Source organism: Motacilla alba, chromosome 7, assembly GCF_015832195.1.
Source record: "Motacilla alba alba isolate MOTALB_02 chromosome 7, Motacilla_alba_V1.0_pri, whole genome shotgun sequence".
Classification (NCBI taxonomy): domain Eukaryota; kingdom Metazoa; phylum Chordata; class Aves; order Passeriformes; family Motacillidae; genus Motacilla; species Motacilla alba.
In genome coordinates, this window is record NC_052022.1 from 19,164,750 (window position 1) to 19,181,552 (window position 16,803).

The 16,803-nt window shown below is 39.4% G+C and overlaps 1 protein-coding gene across 2 annotated transcripts in view; it reads left to right on the top strand.

Moving 5' to 3' along the window:
* CERS6 (ceramide synthase 6) overlaps positions 1-16,803 on the top strand; it is a 96,451-nt gene that overhangs the window by 53,716 nt on the left and 25,932 nt on the right. For both annotated transcript variants that reach the window (XM_038142410.1, XM_038142411.1), the window contains exons 5-6: positions 8,373-8,423; positions 11,006-11,098. In XM_038142410.1, the coding sequence (XP_037998338.1) occupies positions 8,373-8,423; positions 11,006-11,098 (144 nt within the window). The remainder of the gene's footprint in view (positions 1-8,372; positions 8,424-11,005; positions 11,099-16,803) is intronic.

Genomic DNA, 16,803 nt, shown 5'->3' on the forward strand with positions numbered 1-16,803 from the left:
CATCCCTACCAGCCAGTCTTATTGCTAGTTGTTTTAATAGATCAGTTGCAGAAAACTGCAAGTTATGTCAATAGATCCATCAGCAGATGACAAGTGGAAACATCAGAAGACTTGTGTCTTTGCACTTCCTCAGGAGGAGGGGAAGGTGGAAAACAGAGGGAAAATGAATATAACATTTTATATAAGTTTAGACATTCTGGGAAATTATTTTGGCTGTCTTCATCTGCTTTAGAGAAGGAAATGTTATTATGGTTACTGACTCAGAACTGAGCAGGAAAAAATTCCTTGCAAACTGTGTTTTTATATTTAAAGTAATTGACATTTCCCCCTTCTGTCTTTTGGTTAGAGGAAAATACAATATGAGAGAGATTCTCTCACTGTTTTTTTTTATTTAGAACTTAGTACTTGTGGCATTGTTACATACACCAAGAAATGTGATTCTTGTTCTCTGCAGGGCCAGGAGTTGGACTTGATCCTGATGGGTTCCTTCAAGCTCAGCATATTCTTTGATTCTAGGTATTTCAGTTCTAATGAAAAATTTGCAGTGGTTGCAGGAGTGGAAGGGGAAGCAGCTACTTCAGTGTGTCCTTTCTCACTGTTGCTTAGGGTTGTGCCTCTTTTTAGCTGTGCTCAGTGACCAGAGGGCTTAGAGATGGGTTTCTGTCTAGTGACCACACACTGGGGTGGCTTTTGGCCTGCCTGTTCCAGCAGCCTGTCTGAAGGAGTTCTGCTCTCTCATTCAGGTGGGACTTGGTGGTGTCTGTGTTGAGAAGCAGTCAGCTCTTTCTGCCAGGGTTTTAGTGGCAGTACTTGAGAGTGGGGAGTTCACTAATGAAAGGTCTTCTTCACCACCTGCCCATTATGGCACTGTGTGATTCACATTCATTCTTGCCTCTCCAAGGCCCTGTGAACTAGAGAGTATTTGCCCTGTGAACTAGAGAAAACCTGTATTTCCTATTGAAAATTCTACAGTTGCAGCAACTTCCTAATTTTCAGACTGTCAGGGATGATCCTGAGACCTTGCTAAAAAGTGCCTATATGAAAGTACAGCAAAACACATCAGCAGGAGCTTTTGTTTGGCTTTTCTCTATACAGTGTGTTTCCAGTAGGCAGTGTAGGTTCATAAATACCACAGTCTTAAACATCTGGGTTTAGGCATGAAATTTTATTTGATGTTACCTTGGTATGGAGTTGTTCTTATTATTAAACTTTGACTCTGTCTCCTTTCATGGACTGCATGCAATGGTGGAACATGTTATATATCAGTGAAGCAAGCCATGGTGAATCCTGCAAAGGAAAGCAGCTGCCTGAGGATTTCCAAAACTCAGCATCAGGAGTACAATGAATCTTGTAAACTCTTGCCATCAACACACGGTATTGGAAGGCAGTGGCTGGCAGAATCAGACACATGCACTCTTCTGGCAGAGCAGCCACAAATAGGAACATAATTACAGAAAGTAGATATGTAATGATGAGTTTAATTATTAACCACTTTCCTGTAAACCCTGGAGCTTTGTTGAAGCTACCTGCTGTAGGAAAATTAGGAGTAGTCTGAAATCATGCTACTCTGCAATGATCAATAAGGGTTGAAGTGCCCTATTTTATTTTTTTAATTATTTGCTCTTGGGATTTTTCCTGGTCTCTTAAAGGTTTAATTTTGTGCAGGTCTCCCTCCTACCAAGGTAAGGTTTCCCAAGTGTAAACTTCAGTACTGTCTCTTAACGAACTAATTCCAGGCATGCAGTTATGTGTTGCCTTTTAAAATAAAGTAAATCCATAAATATCCTCTTAGATGCAAATGCTAGGCTAATTGATGTGGTCTGGCATTGTGATCAAAAATAGAAGGCAGCTGTAGAACTAATGTACAGCTGCTTTGCTTCATCAAAGGGTTGTCAGGTATCTGGAGTGCTCGGGTGAATGTGTCCACCACTTTCTCTGCATGGTTCTTACAGTGTAGATTGAGGAACTACAAAATACATTGAACAGTGTTTCTGGGAACTTTAGCCTAGCTCCTGTAATATTTATGTAGACATCCAGCTGCTCTGAAATGTGATAACACCACTGGCCCCTCAGCTTGCTCATGACCAAACTGCCCTTGAAAATGCTGCCGTTACACATGAAGGCAAAAGTTTTTAGAAGTTTAGTTTGCTACAAAGCAACCAGCAGAGCAAGTGTCAGAGGAAGAAGTACACAAAAGAGAGCAAATATTTTGATGGCTGGGCTTGGTAAGGGGACTGGTGGCTGTCTGGGAGAGGAGGGAGAGGAGATGCTGCAGTCATCTAATTCTCTGTCTGGAGTGTTCTTCAGTTCTGTTCAGTGCATTGCCTTAATAGGACCCTTCCAGATTCTAATTACCAGTTCCTTTTGCCAGCTTCATTTTCCTCATAATCTGTAAGTTGAAAGTAAACTTTTATCAACACGAGACATAAGCTCCAGATCTCTGTACGTAATATTTTTAAAGAGGAAAGTGGATGAGTGCGTGGAGCTTACTCTGCCTTTCCAAATACCATTTTATAGAATACATTAAAACTTGAATTCATCTTTTTTCAAAAACCTTTTTTTGATCACACATATATTTGCATTTGAATGTCAAGTGCATCTTGCAGTGGTTGTTATTAATCTTGGCCTTTGTAAGTTCTTCCATATTTTATGGTTTTCCATTAGCAGAAGTATAATTTTTAATTATGTTTGGAAGTCAACAGTGCAGACTGCTGAGAGGAAACACTGAGCACTCTTCATTGCAGAAGCATTTTTCCCCCTAAAACCTTTCTTCTACAGACACAAAGCACTAAACTCTAGAGGGAAAAAAATCCCAGTTCTGCAGAAACTTAAAACAGCTTGCTTAGTCACAATATATGAAAAAAGAACCTCAGGAGGTTCATTGACAGTGTGTCATATTGTCTTCACTTCTGTAGTTAACAATGCCAAGAAATGCGAACAACTGCTTGGATCTGTGAAGAGTTTATGAAAATTCTATTCCTGGTGTGAGAAGCATCCTAAACCAAATTAACAGTCACTGCAAGGAAGAACTTGCACAAATTGATGCCAAATAGTAGCCATGGATTTTGTTGTTTTGCTGAGTTCTCTTTGTTCCCAGCATGGTGTGTTGTCAGGACGTGGTGATGTTGTGGACAGAGGGAAGCATACACAATTGCGATGTGTGGGTGACTTGCAGTGGTGCTTGCAGAGTGTCAGTTTATTGCACAGTCCAGCCCGTGCTCTTGGCATCGTTGGCTGCTAAGGTTGTGCCCTCAGAGCCTGTCGTGCATGGCCAGTGGGGACTGGAAGCTGTCTGATGTGTGTTTTAAATCATGAAAATTTAGTTTGAGAAATTCTTAAGTAGTAGCAAAACAAATGCAACAGTAGCAAGGGATGTTGCTATATTCTGGGCAGTTTTTCAGAGGATAGTAGGAAAAAGCACACATCTTTAGGAAATCAGAGAGTTTCCAAGACATCCTAAGGCAGACTTAGTGGAAGATGGCAGAAACTTTGAAAAGCTGACTCAGAAAGTTCTACTTGTTGCTTTATGAATTTTCTGAAAATCCAGAACAATGAGGAAGAATTTCATTTTCTTTCTGCTGGAGAGAAAGAAGCTGCAAAATATTTATACTTGTGAAAAACAAAAAGGTCACTTTCTATAAGTTTTAAAATGGTGGCTTGTTTTACAACAATTAATACCAAGGAGTTTTTCTGTAGTTAAGAGGAATAAGAATGGAATAATTCTGTAGTTAAGAGGAATAATTTGTTTGTAGATTATATGCAGAAGCAAATATTTTCATGAAGACATATGCTCCTTAAGAGTGAAAAACTGCAGTAGACTACAGTTATGCTGATCTTCATTGAGCCTAGAAGATAGGGAAGGAAGCCCAGGATCATTGTGGAATTTGTATCTAAGAGACTAACTTATTAAAAAATCTCTTGGGTTTACCATACATGGATGGAGCAACTTTAATAGAGGAGCCACTGGCAGAGGAGAGTAAGGAAGGATGCTTTTTGTGTTGCCAGGTAATCTAACTTTCTTTCTAATGTCAGCAGCCATTCAGCATACCATGCCAAGAGGATGCAGGTGTTGCAGAAAAACAAAGAAATTGAGCATTTCAATTTACCTCTAAGCAAGTGCTTATTCAACCAAGTGATGTCCAAAGAAATGTTTATTAATACATTGTAAAAGAAAAAAGTTGCTATAATCCCTAGCCATAACTGGGGGGAAATTACTGTTGACAAACTATTTCATTTAAACAAGTAGAAATGCACAAAAACAAATCCAACCAATGAAACAAAACCTAACAAAAAAACCTACTACCAAACACCCCAAGAAACGTGTTAATTATGAATAATTGTCCTTCTCCTAATGTTATGAAAGGTGCTGTTGACTAAAAGGCTATCAGTTTCAGTTCCCGGGTAATAAAAAAATCTATGAAAAGTGTTAAATGTTTCTGTATTTTGCAGTGAACAGAAAGCTGGTAGTCTCCTGCTTTGCTGTTGCAGTTGCACTCTTGGGCAGATGAGGTTTAAAGCTGGGGATGCACCGAGGGAAGGGTCTGCCCGGGGCAGCAGGAGCTGCTGTTCTGCCTGCGCTGGGACGAGGCAGCTGCTGCTGAGGAAAAGAGTTTGGCTGTGTCTTGCCCTGTACACAGGTATCAGACAGGGAAGGTTTGCCCCGGCATTAAGAGCAAATTGCACGCAGCATTTTGGGGCTAAGTGAGAGCTGATCAAGAGGAAATCTTCAGCCCTCACTTTGTAGCACTTGTTTCTGTGAAGAGCAAAGCAAGCACCTGCTGTAACTTGATGAATGTAGGTACGAATGCCATGAGCCATCTTTGACATCTTTGCCTATATCAGCCCCAAAAAATGAGATCAGTAGAGCTTTGCTGAAAGTATATATTATCTTGACTGTAATTAATAGTGCTTATTTCCATTCCACTTAATATTGCTCAAAACAAATGATACAAAATTATATTCAAATGCATTAACCAAGACAGATAAAAACCTTGGCAGAGGAGTGAACATGTACACAGTGAATGCTCTGTATTTTGCTGGTTTTGTTCTACAGTTTCAAAAGCTCTCTAAATTTGAAAAGCAACTTAAAATCTTTTCTTTTTGGACTAAGGATGTCTTATTTTGATTTGAAGTGTGTTTTGAACATAAATTGACTCTAGTGAAATGGGGGGATTCTGTCTTGATGTTCCTGTATTTTTTCATGCTAAATTCTGGTAAAAACAACAGCCAGATTTCTTTTTTTTTTTTTTTTTTTTTTTTTTTTTTTTTTTTTTTGTTTTTTGTGGAAACATCAGAAGATTTTTCTTACTTACCTAAAAATTTTGGAGGATCCCCTTTGGGGACTACACCATGACCTCATACTCATGACTAAATCAGGTGCATAACAGCTCTTTTGTGATAAACAGGAAGTTTTTTATTGTACTGCTTATTTTCCCCCCTTCATTTACTATCACAACTGACCTTTCACATACTAGATACTAGCAGCATTTTGAGCAAAACCTGGAGATTTTAACTTCTTAGGGCTTTCTAAATGCCAGGGGCCAATTGGATGCTTTCTCTAGAGATAAGTGAATGAAGCAATGGATACAAAACAACACAAGGCTTCTGGCTAAGCATGCAAACATCAGAGATAATTTTGGAAGGTTTTTTTGTTGTTTTTTTTTTTCCAAAATCCTCAGTCATTTTCTTGTCTCAAGACGAGTTTTCTTTCTGAATGAATTCTTTAAAATTACTCTGTTTAATCACAGACATGGAGAGAGATTTGATGGAGTTTTTAATAGGTATTCCTGTAAGGGAATTATGGTGATTTGTTCCTTAATACTGTAAATCTCAGCAGATTGAACAGCTGTTTACATCCTCTGTCACTGACATTGCATTCATTTAGCACTGCACCTGTGTGGTAAGACTTCAGGTTCCATCTGAGCTCCTTTTTGTTCTGTAAGGCAGGGTGTCAGCATTGTAGGGCTGATACTCTGTGCTAGCATAATTGGTACTGAAGTTTTTAGTATTCTGTTTCCAGCTTAAGAGGGGCCCTTTTTATCCGGTTATCAGGATCTTTGCATTTCTTCTCTTCTCCAATCCCCTCATGTCCCTCCCTTCCTCAGACATTATATACCAAGAATAGGAGGTAAAATGAAAATTGAGTATTCAGCAGGCAGCAAAAACAGAAGCACACTTTTATGTTCATCAAAAAAAGATTTGTTGTGGAGCCATGTCACTGACCTTTTATTCTCATCCAACATGGGACTTTCAGGCAGAACTGTGCTCTGCTTCACAGTGAACTTTCCTGTTATGAGGAAGTTTGCAGACATGTCCTAGGAGCACACACAGGACTCACTTAAGCCCTGGAATGTTGGTCTTAGGTCCCTTATGATTAATCCACTTTTCACTGATGGGGCTACATCTCACACTGCAGACTGTGTGACCTTTTCTTTAGATTTTTGCTTCCTACTGAAGCCTCTACAGAGTATTCCACAGTTTTGAGGTTCACAGAGGACTAAATAAGATGCTTCTTGGTCCAACTGTAACTGTGGTTTACATTTAGGTGTTGAGTGCAGTCTAGGGCTGTGCTCACTGTGGAGGTCAGAGAGCAAGGTTGTGCTTAAACCAAGCTCTTCCTCCACCTGTTCCCTAAAACCCTCCAGGACAAGCATAACCAAAGTGCCCTGCTGCTAAAGCTATTAAGAGCAACTCAGAGATGCCAAGGCAAGTCAAGGGGAAGGGAGACTGGGGAGGAAAGAAGGTTAAGAAGGTGCTGCAGGAGCCCTGCTGTTTTAAGTGCTCTTGCCCACAGAGGATCCATTAGGTTTCCAAACAGCTACTCAGAAGCATTTTGTCTGCGATGGCAGCATGGCTTTCTGAGCCTTATGTGGCTCAGAAGGGGTATATATTCTGCTGTACTGGTCTTTGAGGCTTAATGCATACATTACATTATTTGTCAGTTATGGCACCCTGTAGGGCTTTGTGGTTATAGGTTCATCAAAAAAAGGCCTATTTTATTTAGTAATCAGCATTTTAATTGCTTATAAACCCCTGTATCTGTAGCTCCTGCAGCAAGCATCTCTATGAAGAAGGCTTAAGATGTCATAATATTTGAAGAGAAAAATATGCTTTTTTTGCTAGGACCTGTAATTTAGGCAGCAAAATAATTGGGTAGGAAGTAACTCTTATCTTTTGATGAATATGATATGAAAGACAGTTACAGCTTTTCAAACCTGGCTAAAACTATTAATTATCCTAGAATATTTGTGTGGATCTAATTTAGGCAACTGTCAGACAGAAATATTTTAGATTCTTTATCTTGCAGAGATACTGTGGCTGTTTCCGAAGACTTTTTTTTTTAATTGCATGAAATGGGGGGAACTTGTATAGCACAGTAAATACTGTGGAGACATTTGAACCAATTAATTGGTTCCATGAAGAAGTTACTTCAGTTACTTCTGGTGGAGGGAAGGATAAGTTTGGATGGGCTTTAAACATTCTTACAGCATCCTTGAGAGAGGCATATCAGAAACTCTAGGAGGTCTGTTACTCCAGATGTTGGCATACCTTTCAGGCTACTGTAAGAACTATTCTTTATCATTTCAGGAGCACTGGGGGTATTGGTGTGAAAATTTTGTCTTCTTTTTCATTAAAGGGCATATTCAAAAATCCTTCCTACCTAGCCTGGATCTCAGCCTGAGGGCTTTAACATTCTGCCTAGTGTCTGTTTTCTTGCTTTGACACTCACCCATTGTATTTTGGATGAGTTTGATATTATGGTTTGCCTGAGCTGAGCTGCTCCACCTGATGGTGAAAACAAGAACAGGCCTCCTCTCAGGCAGTGAGGATTTATTTGAAAAACTGTGGTCTAGGGGAAGCATTTAATGCTGTAAGTGTAAACTGTGTGCTGCCTTAATCCAGGAGGCTGACTAATGATATTCTGTCCCCTTTGTACTCGAATGTAGGGAAGATAAGGCTAGGTAAAGATGAAGGATGGATCCCGTATGGAAGAATGCTTATATATAATGGCGCATTCAAGGAATCTTCTTTGAAATATTAAGGCTGGCTGAGGTCAAAATTTCCTGTGCTATTGAGAATATAGTATGAGATCTGACCATCCAAACACGAGTTGGTTACTTTCAGTCTGCACTCTTGCAAAAGTGACATCATGGAGTACCAGCAAAAACAGTCAAATTGCTCTAATTCATGCTGTGAAACTCTGAGAATAGAATAGAACTCCTTGTTCTATTCAGTTTTCATAGCCTCTATCAAAAAATGTGAATTCTAAGCTGTTCTTTTATTTTTTGTCCTTCATTAGTATTAAATGTATACACTCAATATAGCACAAAGTGGTCTGTACTGACCTTTGTTTTGCTTTTTCTTCCTTTCAGACACCCTGGCTCTGGAACACCAGGCAGTGCTGGAGCGGGTATCCATATCAGGTAAAAGTTACAGTGCTGTCTAAAAACAAGCAGGACATTCTTGCAGAGGTCTGGTTTTATTATGGTGGAGCTTTGTGCCACTATATTTGTGTGAATGGGCTACTCAGCATTTCAGAATGTTTCTAGATTCTTCCCATCTTGCTTGAGTTCAAGATGGGAAAGATGGACATAGCTGTCACACCTGAATTCTACACATTAAATTCCAAAAGCTCCATGAAGAGTTTGCTGTTTAAGGAATTTAACCTAGGGGGTGTGTGTATATATATACTATATATATACCCTATATATACCCTGTATGTCTAGGGTATTTTTTTTTCCTTCCCTAAGAGCAGGGAAGGGGGAGAAAAAGCAATTGCCCGACTGGAAAGTGTGAATAAGAGTATTGTCCTAAAGACACATGAATCCCTGTGACAGTCAACAGCCCTTGACAGAACAGAGACTGAACAGAACTGTGTTAGGATGCTACTGTTCTTGTGTCTCTGTTGGAAATAGTTCATTGGAGACAGTTGCGCAGAAATCTTGATCTGAGAAATGTTGAGGGAATGAAGTCATATGGCCTCAGAAGAAATAATGACTTAAATTCCACTTAGAGACTGGACGGTGAACTGAATAACATTAGGGAAGTAGCAGCAGAAATTGAATGGGAGAAGGGCTGAAACTTAATCCCTCAGAAACTTCCAGTACAGTTGTTTCTTAGATTGATGTAGCTACAGTCACTGGTGCCTCTCAGCCCCATTTCCTACTTTTTTTTTGTTATTACATGCAAGAAGAGGTTGACTGAAAACAAAAGACCATGAAGCTTACTGATTGAAGAACATACGTTTATCAGACTTACCAGAAGAACAAAGTAATTTAGAAAGTTGGTTACAGCTTTTAGAGTGTGGGAGGTAAAATTACTATTTCTAATATTGTTCTAGTAGTGGTGAGGGTCCAACATAAAGCAAATTGTCAAATTAAAGTCATTATGAAAATCACTGTCTTGAAGATAAAAATATCTGCTAGGTGCTAATCAGAGCTTAGTACTGGGTTTTCAGTTTGTTCTGTTGTTTTTTTCCACAACTACATGAAATTTTGAATCTTTTATTTGCCACAACTCCTTTGTAAATTACTGAACAATGTACTGCAGAAATCCAGCTGGACTTTACTGTAGACATAGTCAAATAGATCATTTGGGTGATAACACAGCCATAAGCACGGGTTATCCTGTTGAGGTTAAGTCTATGGAGAAATGGAACCTAACATTTGAGCTAAGTTAAACACACTGTTGATCCAAGAAGGAACCTGTGACATCTTTAGAATTGCCCTAAACTATCGCTATGTCTGGCTTTAGAAATACTAATGCTGTTGTTAATAAAGCAGCTGAAAAATCTTCATTTTTTAACAGAAATTTTCCCCAGTGAGTTCCATTGCAATAATGGGTATAATAGTTGCAGTTTGTTGCAAGCTCTTATTTTCTTTCCCTTTTTAATTACACATAATTAAAAGTCTGTTGGCAGTCTCTCTAACTCAGAAAAGAGTTACATTGGCCCAAGAGATGGCTTTAAAGGATGGATTTTGAGTTAAAAATTTTTCATAAAGCATAAGCATATGTCAATATTAAATTAACATCCATAGCACATTTCCAGGGAATCCAAAGACTGGCTTTCAGCTGCAAGGAGCTTGTCTGCAAAAGGGAATGGGAATAAAAGGTGCAACTGAAATACCTCTTGCCAATGGAAACAGCTCATACCCTGCCTGGGTGCATAGTTGTGCCAGTGCAAGGTGCTCTAGAGATGGTTTATCTAATCCCTTGGGAGATGCCCTCAGGAGCTTCTCCTTTGCCAGTGTCCCTGTCTATCACTGCCATGGAAGGCATGACTGTCATGGAGGCACATTTGCATGGAAATTAGAGTAGCTCCTAGGACTGGGTCTCTTAGGCTGAGGGTCAAAGTGTTTATGTGTGCTACCAGTTACCTTCTTTGAAGTTACCCCAGTTTGGTTTTGGTTGTGGATTTTTTTTTATTTCTTTTACTTTGAAACAACTCTGTAACTATGTTGTATATCAGACAAGATGCTTGGATAAATTTATTTTATTTTCTTCTTTCCAAATGTTAATATGTCCCCAGAAAATGATTAAATTCTTTAAAAGTAGGTATTTCTGTTATAAAGAGCCCTGCTCAAAGCCCACATTTTCATCATGAGCAGATGAGATTATATACTAGCATTACTTTTTTTTCTACTCTAGTCTAGCATTGTTTTTTTGCTATATACATTACTGATATACAGCAAGATGTTTCAAGTAAACTTCAAAACAGACTTAGGAATACTCAGAATTAAGTTTGCTCTGGGTTCCAAATGGACAACCTCATAATTTTTGGTATTACAGTATGGTCAGGGCTAAAACATTAGAAGAGAGTATGTTGGGGAGCCTTATTTTTCCAGAGCCATCAGAGTTTGAAAGGGGCAACCATCATCATGTTTTTCACAGAGGATGCTTATGTGTAATTCTGTAATACCCTGCAATTAAACATGTTTCCTATAGACCACAGCTGCCTGTAATGTCAGTTAGACTCTATTAACATTTTCTCACCTCCAACTTTCAGCCCCTGATGCCTGACCTTCATTACTACTACATAGTTGAATTGTCATTCTACTGGTCCTTAATGTTTTCTCAATTCATTGACGTCAAAAGAAAGGTAAGAACAATGAGACTAAAAACACCAAGAGCTTTAAACTTTAACATAGCATTCTTAACTTGAGGAATAGCTGTATTCCATATGCAGTGAACTGGAAATACAGTTCTTTCTAGTGTTCAACTCTTGCAGATATTCATCGCTGAGAAACTGTGATTGTCTTACCCTGTTCCTTGTTGCTGTAATGTGAGGTTTTTCTGTGCATGGAAAGAAGAGCTGGGAGAAAATATTGAAGGGCAAACAGCAGAAGCCAGAAGAGCCTTCTGCTTTCATGCAGTGACTTGAATGGAATTGAACAGGTAGTATCTGTTAGATGTACTGTTTCTTCTAAGAGTTAAACAATCAAATACCAAGAAAAGGGCAAGACTGCCTCATAAATTCACGTTATCACTTTGTGAGGTAAGATCTATGAAGACTTGCAGATTTTTCTACAAAATGATGGCAAAACCATTTAATATTAAAAAGTGATGTTATATTTAATTTTTACCCTTCCAGTCATGTAGCTGAGCATGGCTATTAGAGAGCTGTAAATGAAAAAAACAAGATTCTATCCAAATAGAAATATTTTTCCAGAATTAGTTGTAGCCTGTTCCATACTCCAAGTTCTCTCCTCTGAGGAGAATCCTGGTCCGTAGCAGAACAAGCAGCACAACAGTTACTCTGTAATAACAGTCCATTGAGCTATTCTTGCAGGGGCTTTAATGTTTCAAAATTAATTTTTTAGACATTTGAAAGGATTTTATAATATCTTTATGTGCTTCCTTCAGCTGTCATTTAAATAAGTGATTGTAGGCTGTGCTAATGGAAAAAATTCCTGTTTATTAGAATTTTAGCAGGAGCATAACTCTGAAAAGAGTAGATAAAGGGTGCATTATGACCTGAATAAACTTATCTGTCACTTAAAACCACAGTGTATTCCTGGGAGTCCTATGCCAGAGCTACCTATATAGAAACACACTCCTCTATTTGGATTTCCAGGTTACTCCAGAAGTAGAAATTTCAAGAAAATATCCACAAAATTTAAACCCATATTGGAGGATAAATTGTAAATAAAACAACCAATTTATGATGAATACCTATAAATCCCTTGCTTGCGTTGTCTGTAGATGCTAAACATTCTGTTAATCATGAGCTTGAAATGAGTATAACTTCCCTATTTCACAAACTGAGATAGAAACAATGCTTAAGGGAGCTGTATGATAGTGGAGATGAATTTAAATCAAGAGCAGTATTGATGAATATGTTACACTGCAGGGGCCAAGTCTGTTTCTTAGTTATATATAACTTGTACTTGTTATCAGGAAAACCATAGGGCAACCTGCTATGGAAATAGGATGGGACCTGGAGGTGGGGAAGTGTATTGCTCACAGCCTATTGACACCCCAGCCACAGCTCTTGAACCCAGAGCACCAGGTAGTGTCCCAAGCACCAGCTCTGTTCAGAATGTGCAGTGTCCAGCAGAGAGCAGGAGCACATCTGCAGTGCAATGACAGCAAGTCAAAAGCCTTTCATTAGCAGCGCCCAGCAGGGAACAGTGGAGATGCCATATTTATAAATGACCTATTAAACCACTCACTGGTTTGGACTGTGGAGACAGCTCTTCTTGTAGTGTAAGCAGAATTGATAACGAGGAAGATCAGATTGGAGAAATGCAGCTGTGCCCTGGTGTCACACAGTAAAACTGTTTGGAGTGCAGTCTGCCAAGGAAACCCACTGAGCTGAAAAATGTTAGTACTAGAGACTTAGAATACTTGGCAAAAAGGAGTACAAGGTTGACAGAGACACCAGTTCTTGCAACACCATAGTAGCTCTCTTTTAAAAGAAGGCTGAGTTTAAAAAAATGTGGAAGCCTTGTAATGCACCCCATATGCAATGTGTGGAATGGTGCCCACATGAAATAGGGATCTGTTGAACAGGAAGCAGGAAATTTGCCAGCTAATACCGGATGCTATTGTAATATTTCACAATTGGCTTGTATGGAGCAGATTAACAGTTCTCAACTTGAGTAAGCCGTTGATGTTTTCATGTTACAGTGAAAGGAATATTTTTATCTAAATCTTGGTTATCATTTTAGATACGTTAAATTCGGCAGCAATGGCTGTGTTGTATTCTGGGATGGTCAGAAGTGCCCAGGCAGTCTTGTGCACTGCAGGAATTCAGCCAAGTAGTTTTTCTCATGTAGTTGGGTTTGTCTGAAGGAGAGGTGCAGTGTGTCCTTGCTGGAAGCAGCAGCCCTCAGCACTGGCCTAACTCCAGAACTGGTCTTTTATTTCCTGTAGATCAAAAGAAATGTATTAATTGTTTTCCATCTCCATTGTATTCTTCTCTGATAGCAAACTGATTACTTCAAAAATTACTTCCAGGGTTTTATTTTTTTCTGACTTTCAAATACTTATTTATCTTTATTTAGGTGTTACAAATTCCACCAGATTGTCTTTACCTGACTGGGGGTGTGAGCAATCTAGGCTGTTGCACAAACCTACTATTGGCATTAAGTCAGTGAACTGTTTGCATCAACTTCTACAGTTTTATAACAGCATGCTTTTAGCTTCATAAAAATCTACTATGTTGCTGTAATGATATTCTCCCTTAAGGGTGTTCATTTTCAAAGGCTGGAACCTAGTATGAATTGGTGTTCTATCATCTTTTTCCAGATTCCCATGCTCCTGTTTTGTAAAATACTGAAAAAATAATTATGGAAGTTTTTTAGTTTCAAAAGCACCTAATGAACTTTAAAAGCAGTGAGGCTTATTTACAAGCTTTCTGCATACCTCATATATTTTTTAATAAAAAAATATTTGACAGGTACATTTAAAGGAATGTATTAAATTTCTACTCAGAGTTTTAACAGGTTTGTAGAAGGTCTAGGAGACCTTTCTGTGTATTCATGCCTTTTATTTCCAAGCATTTGGCAATTCCTAGTGTTTCTGTGTTTTTACTTTTTTTTTTTAATGACAGTTCACTCATTCCAAGAGTAAAATGATCTGTAGCTGTTGATTTTCTTGAATACTGAATTTTGATTCTTGAAAATTTACACTATATTTTGCTAAACTTGGATACTAGATTTCTTTCTTCAAAGAGACTTTTCTTGGTAAAGAAAGACTCAGAGAATTGATTTCTTTTGTTTCAGTGGAAGCAGTTTAGATTGCATATGTTTTGCAGACCTTTCCCTTTCCTTGTTGATCTGTAATACAAGCCATGAAGTTGATATTTTGCCCTTCAGTGGGACTAATGCTCCATGGCCCCTTGGCAGTTCAGTCAGTGAGTGTGACACGTTAAACAAATGTGGGCGGCAGAGGCCTTAATTCCAGAGGGCTTGTCTACAAGCCCCAAGTTGAGACTCGTGACTTTTCTGCTGTCTGCCCTGTGTTCTTCCCACTGATGGTATCTAGAATAGCTTATTTCTCCTATTCTTAGCCACAGATTTTCTTAACCTAGGCACATGACATCTTCCAGCAGTTACAACTGGAGTCTGTGAATAAACACATCTTTCAAAAACATACATTATGATTTGAAATACATTAACTAAAAACCCACCAAAATTAAGAAGACCATTCCTGTACAGCTGTTCTTCCACTACATATGTGTGAAAGTGCTGGAGTAAGCTGGGAACACAGATACCACTTGGTATCTATGTGTTCAATACCCTTGTGTATAACTAAAATCTAATAGATTTAGTTATAGAATGCATCCTCAGAGCATAGTATTAAATAATGACTTTTAAAAGTGTCACAAAGAGGAAAGAAACAATCTCAATAGCAAAGCAGTCTTATTTATATAATTACTACTTTTTTCCAACAGTTTTCCATAGGTCAGTCCAGCACCTCTGTTTCAGAGTCAAGTAACTGTCTTTTTTAAGAAACATTATTACAGGAGTTCCCCAGACAGCATTTCTTTAAGAGTCATGCAAAAATGCAGAAGACTGCTGCCCAAGAACATTAAGATTTCTTAGGAATAATCCATATTGTCAGGAATGCCTTGAAGAATATCCAAGAGGGACTAGAAATCTAGTATTTGTAGAGCATGAATGTGTCAGCTGTGAAAACAAGGGAGATTTTCTACTTGACTTTTTGCCCTAATAGGACTGCCTATGTGCTAACATAATTGCATTTGGAAGGAAAATTAAGAACAGTGCTATAGCGCCTGCAGGTGAAGAAGGTAAAGAGCTAGGCTGCAGTATGGCCATAGGGCAATAATAGTAGCTTAATTGTAATCCCATGGAATAAGGTAGGTGCTTTGCTGGTTTTATTACTGTGAAGTGGCGAAATGGTCTTTATGTGTGTGTTTGCAGTTCCTGAAATGACTGAGATGCCATACCCTTGTTTTCCCTTAGGACACTCAGAAAGGGAAACAGCCTCTAATTGTCTTTTTCTTCTGTCTGTGTTGGAGGTACTGGCAGCGCCTACTGAGTAGGAAATAGGATAATAGGATCTTGTAGCACATGATAGCATTAAACATAAATGATAGGCTGGGAGCAGATCCTGTCCCCCTTCAGTTAGTGAGACTGCTCAAGCTGCAGGTTTTCCATGGACTGCAGGTGTACAGTGCAGGGAAGGCACGTGCTGGTACTGAGAGGCAGTGGCACTGTGTGTCCTTAAAACCAGCAGTGCCTGCTACATTCCCAAAGAGAGCTGTGGGAGCCCCGTGCAGGTATGCTTCTCAGGACTGAACAGACACTGCAGGCAGGGGCTGGAGCTGCTGCTTTTCCAGAGCTGCCCCTGTGTTAATTGGAGCTCATGGCCCTTTCTATAGGGCCCTCCTGCCCGACACAGGTACCTTCAGCTCCTTTGCAAACCAGGTGCTGCCCCTCTAAAGGCACAGTTTTGGTTATCTCCGTTGTGGGCCACTTAGCTGAAGATTACCACAGCTCAGCAGGACTGGCCAACAAAAGCTATCAGAAAGCCAAATTCCACCTCCCAATACACTTGGTGAGCAGACTGCCTGAAGGAACTGCTCCTTTTGACTGCCTGGATCTCTCCTTTCTGACAGCTTTGCATGAGAGCAACTAGATCTGCTAGGAGCTGTGCTACAGATTTTACATCTGCTGCATAGAGAAACTTCCCAGATAAATGTTGCCTGTGATCTTAAGGGTTTTAATATCACTTCCTCAAAGCTGTGCAGGTAGTTCAGCAAATGCCAACAAGACTTATTTTTGACTAACTCAGTGCCCTGTTGGGAAGAGTCTCATTGGGTCCTGTTCTCCCACTAATCAGTCCGGGAGCCTAGTCCAGGCAGGCAGGTTGTTCCCTCTGCTTTATCTGCCCCCTGGCAAGTATCTGGGAATGTGATGTTACTTCTGGGAGAGTCTCCACTCCCAGATTTTTCAATAGTAACAGTTACTTTATGGGCCTAATAACTGAGAGTTACTGGTGTGGAGACCAGCTGGCCTGCATTATTTGGGAGGCAGTGGATTAGAACCAATTAGGAGGAGACACTCCAGCTCATTTGAAGACTTTCCTGACCCTGTTACAGTGTAAAGACAAAGCACCTTGATTAAAAACAAACAAATAAAAGCCTGGATCTGGGATTCTCTCAGTTGTTCTTGGCAGGTGCCTGCTGTCCTAGTGCACTGGTGCCTCCTTTGTAGCTATTTTCTCTCTTCTGAATGGTGTATTATTCAGCACTTGGTTATGCATATTGTTATAATCATATGTTACTTGGTGCATAAAAAGTACAGTAGAATTTGATTTGCGTGTACATATGCCTTT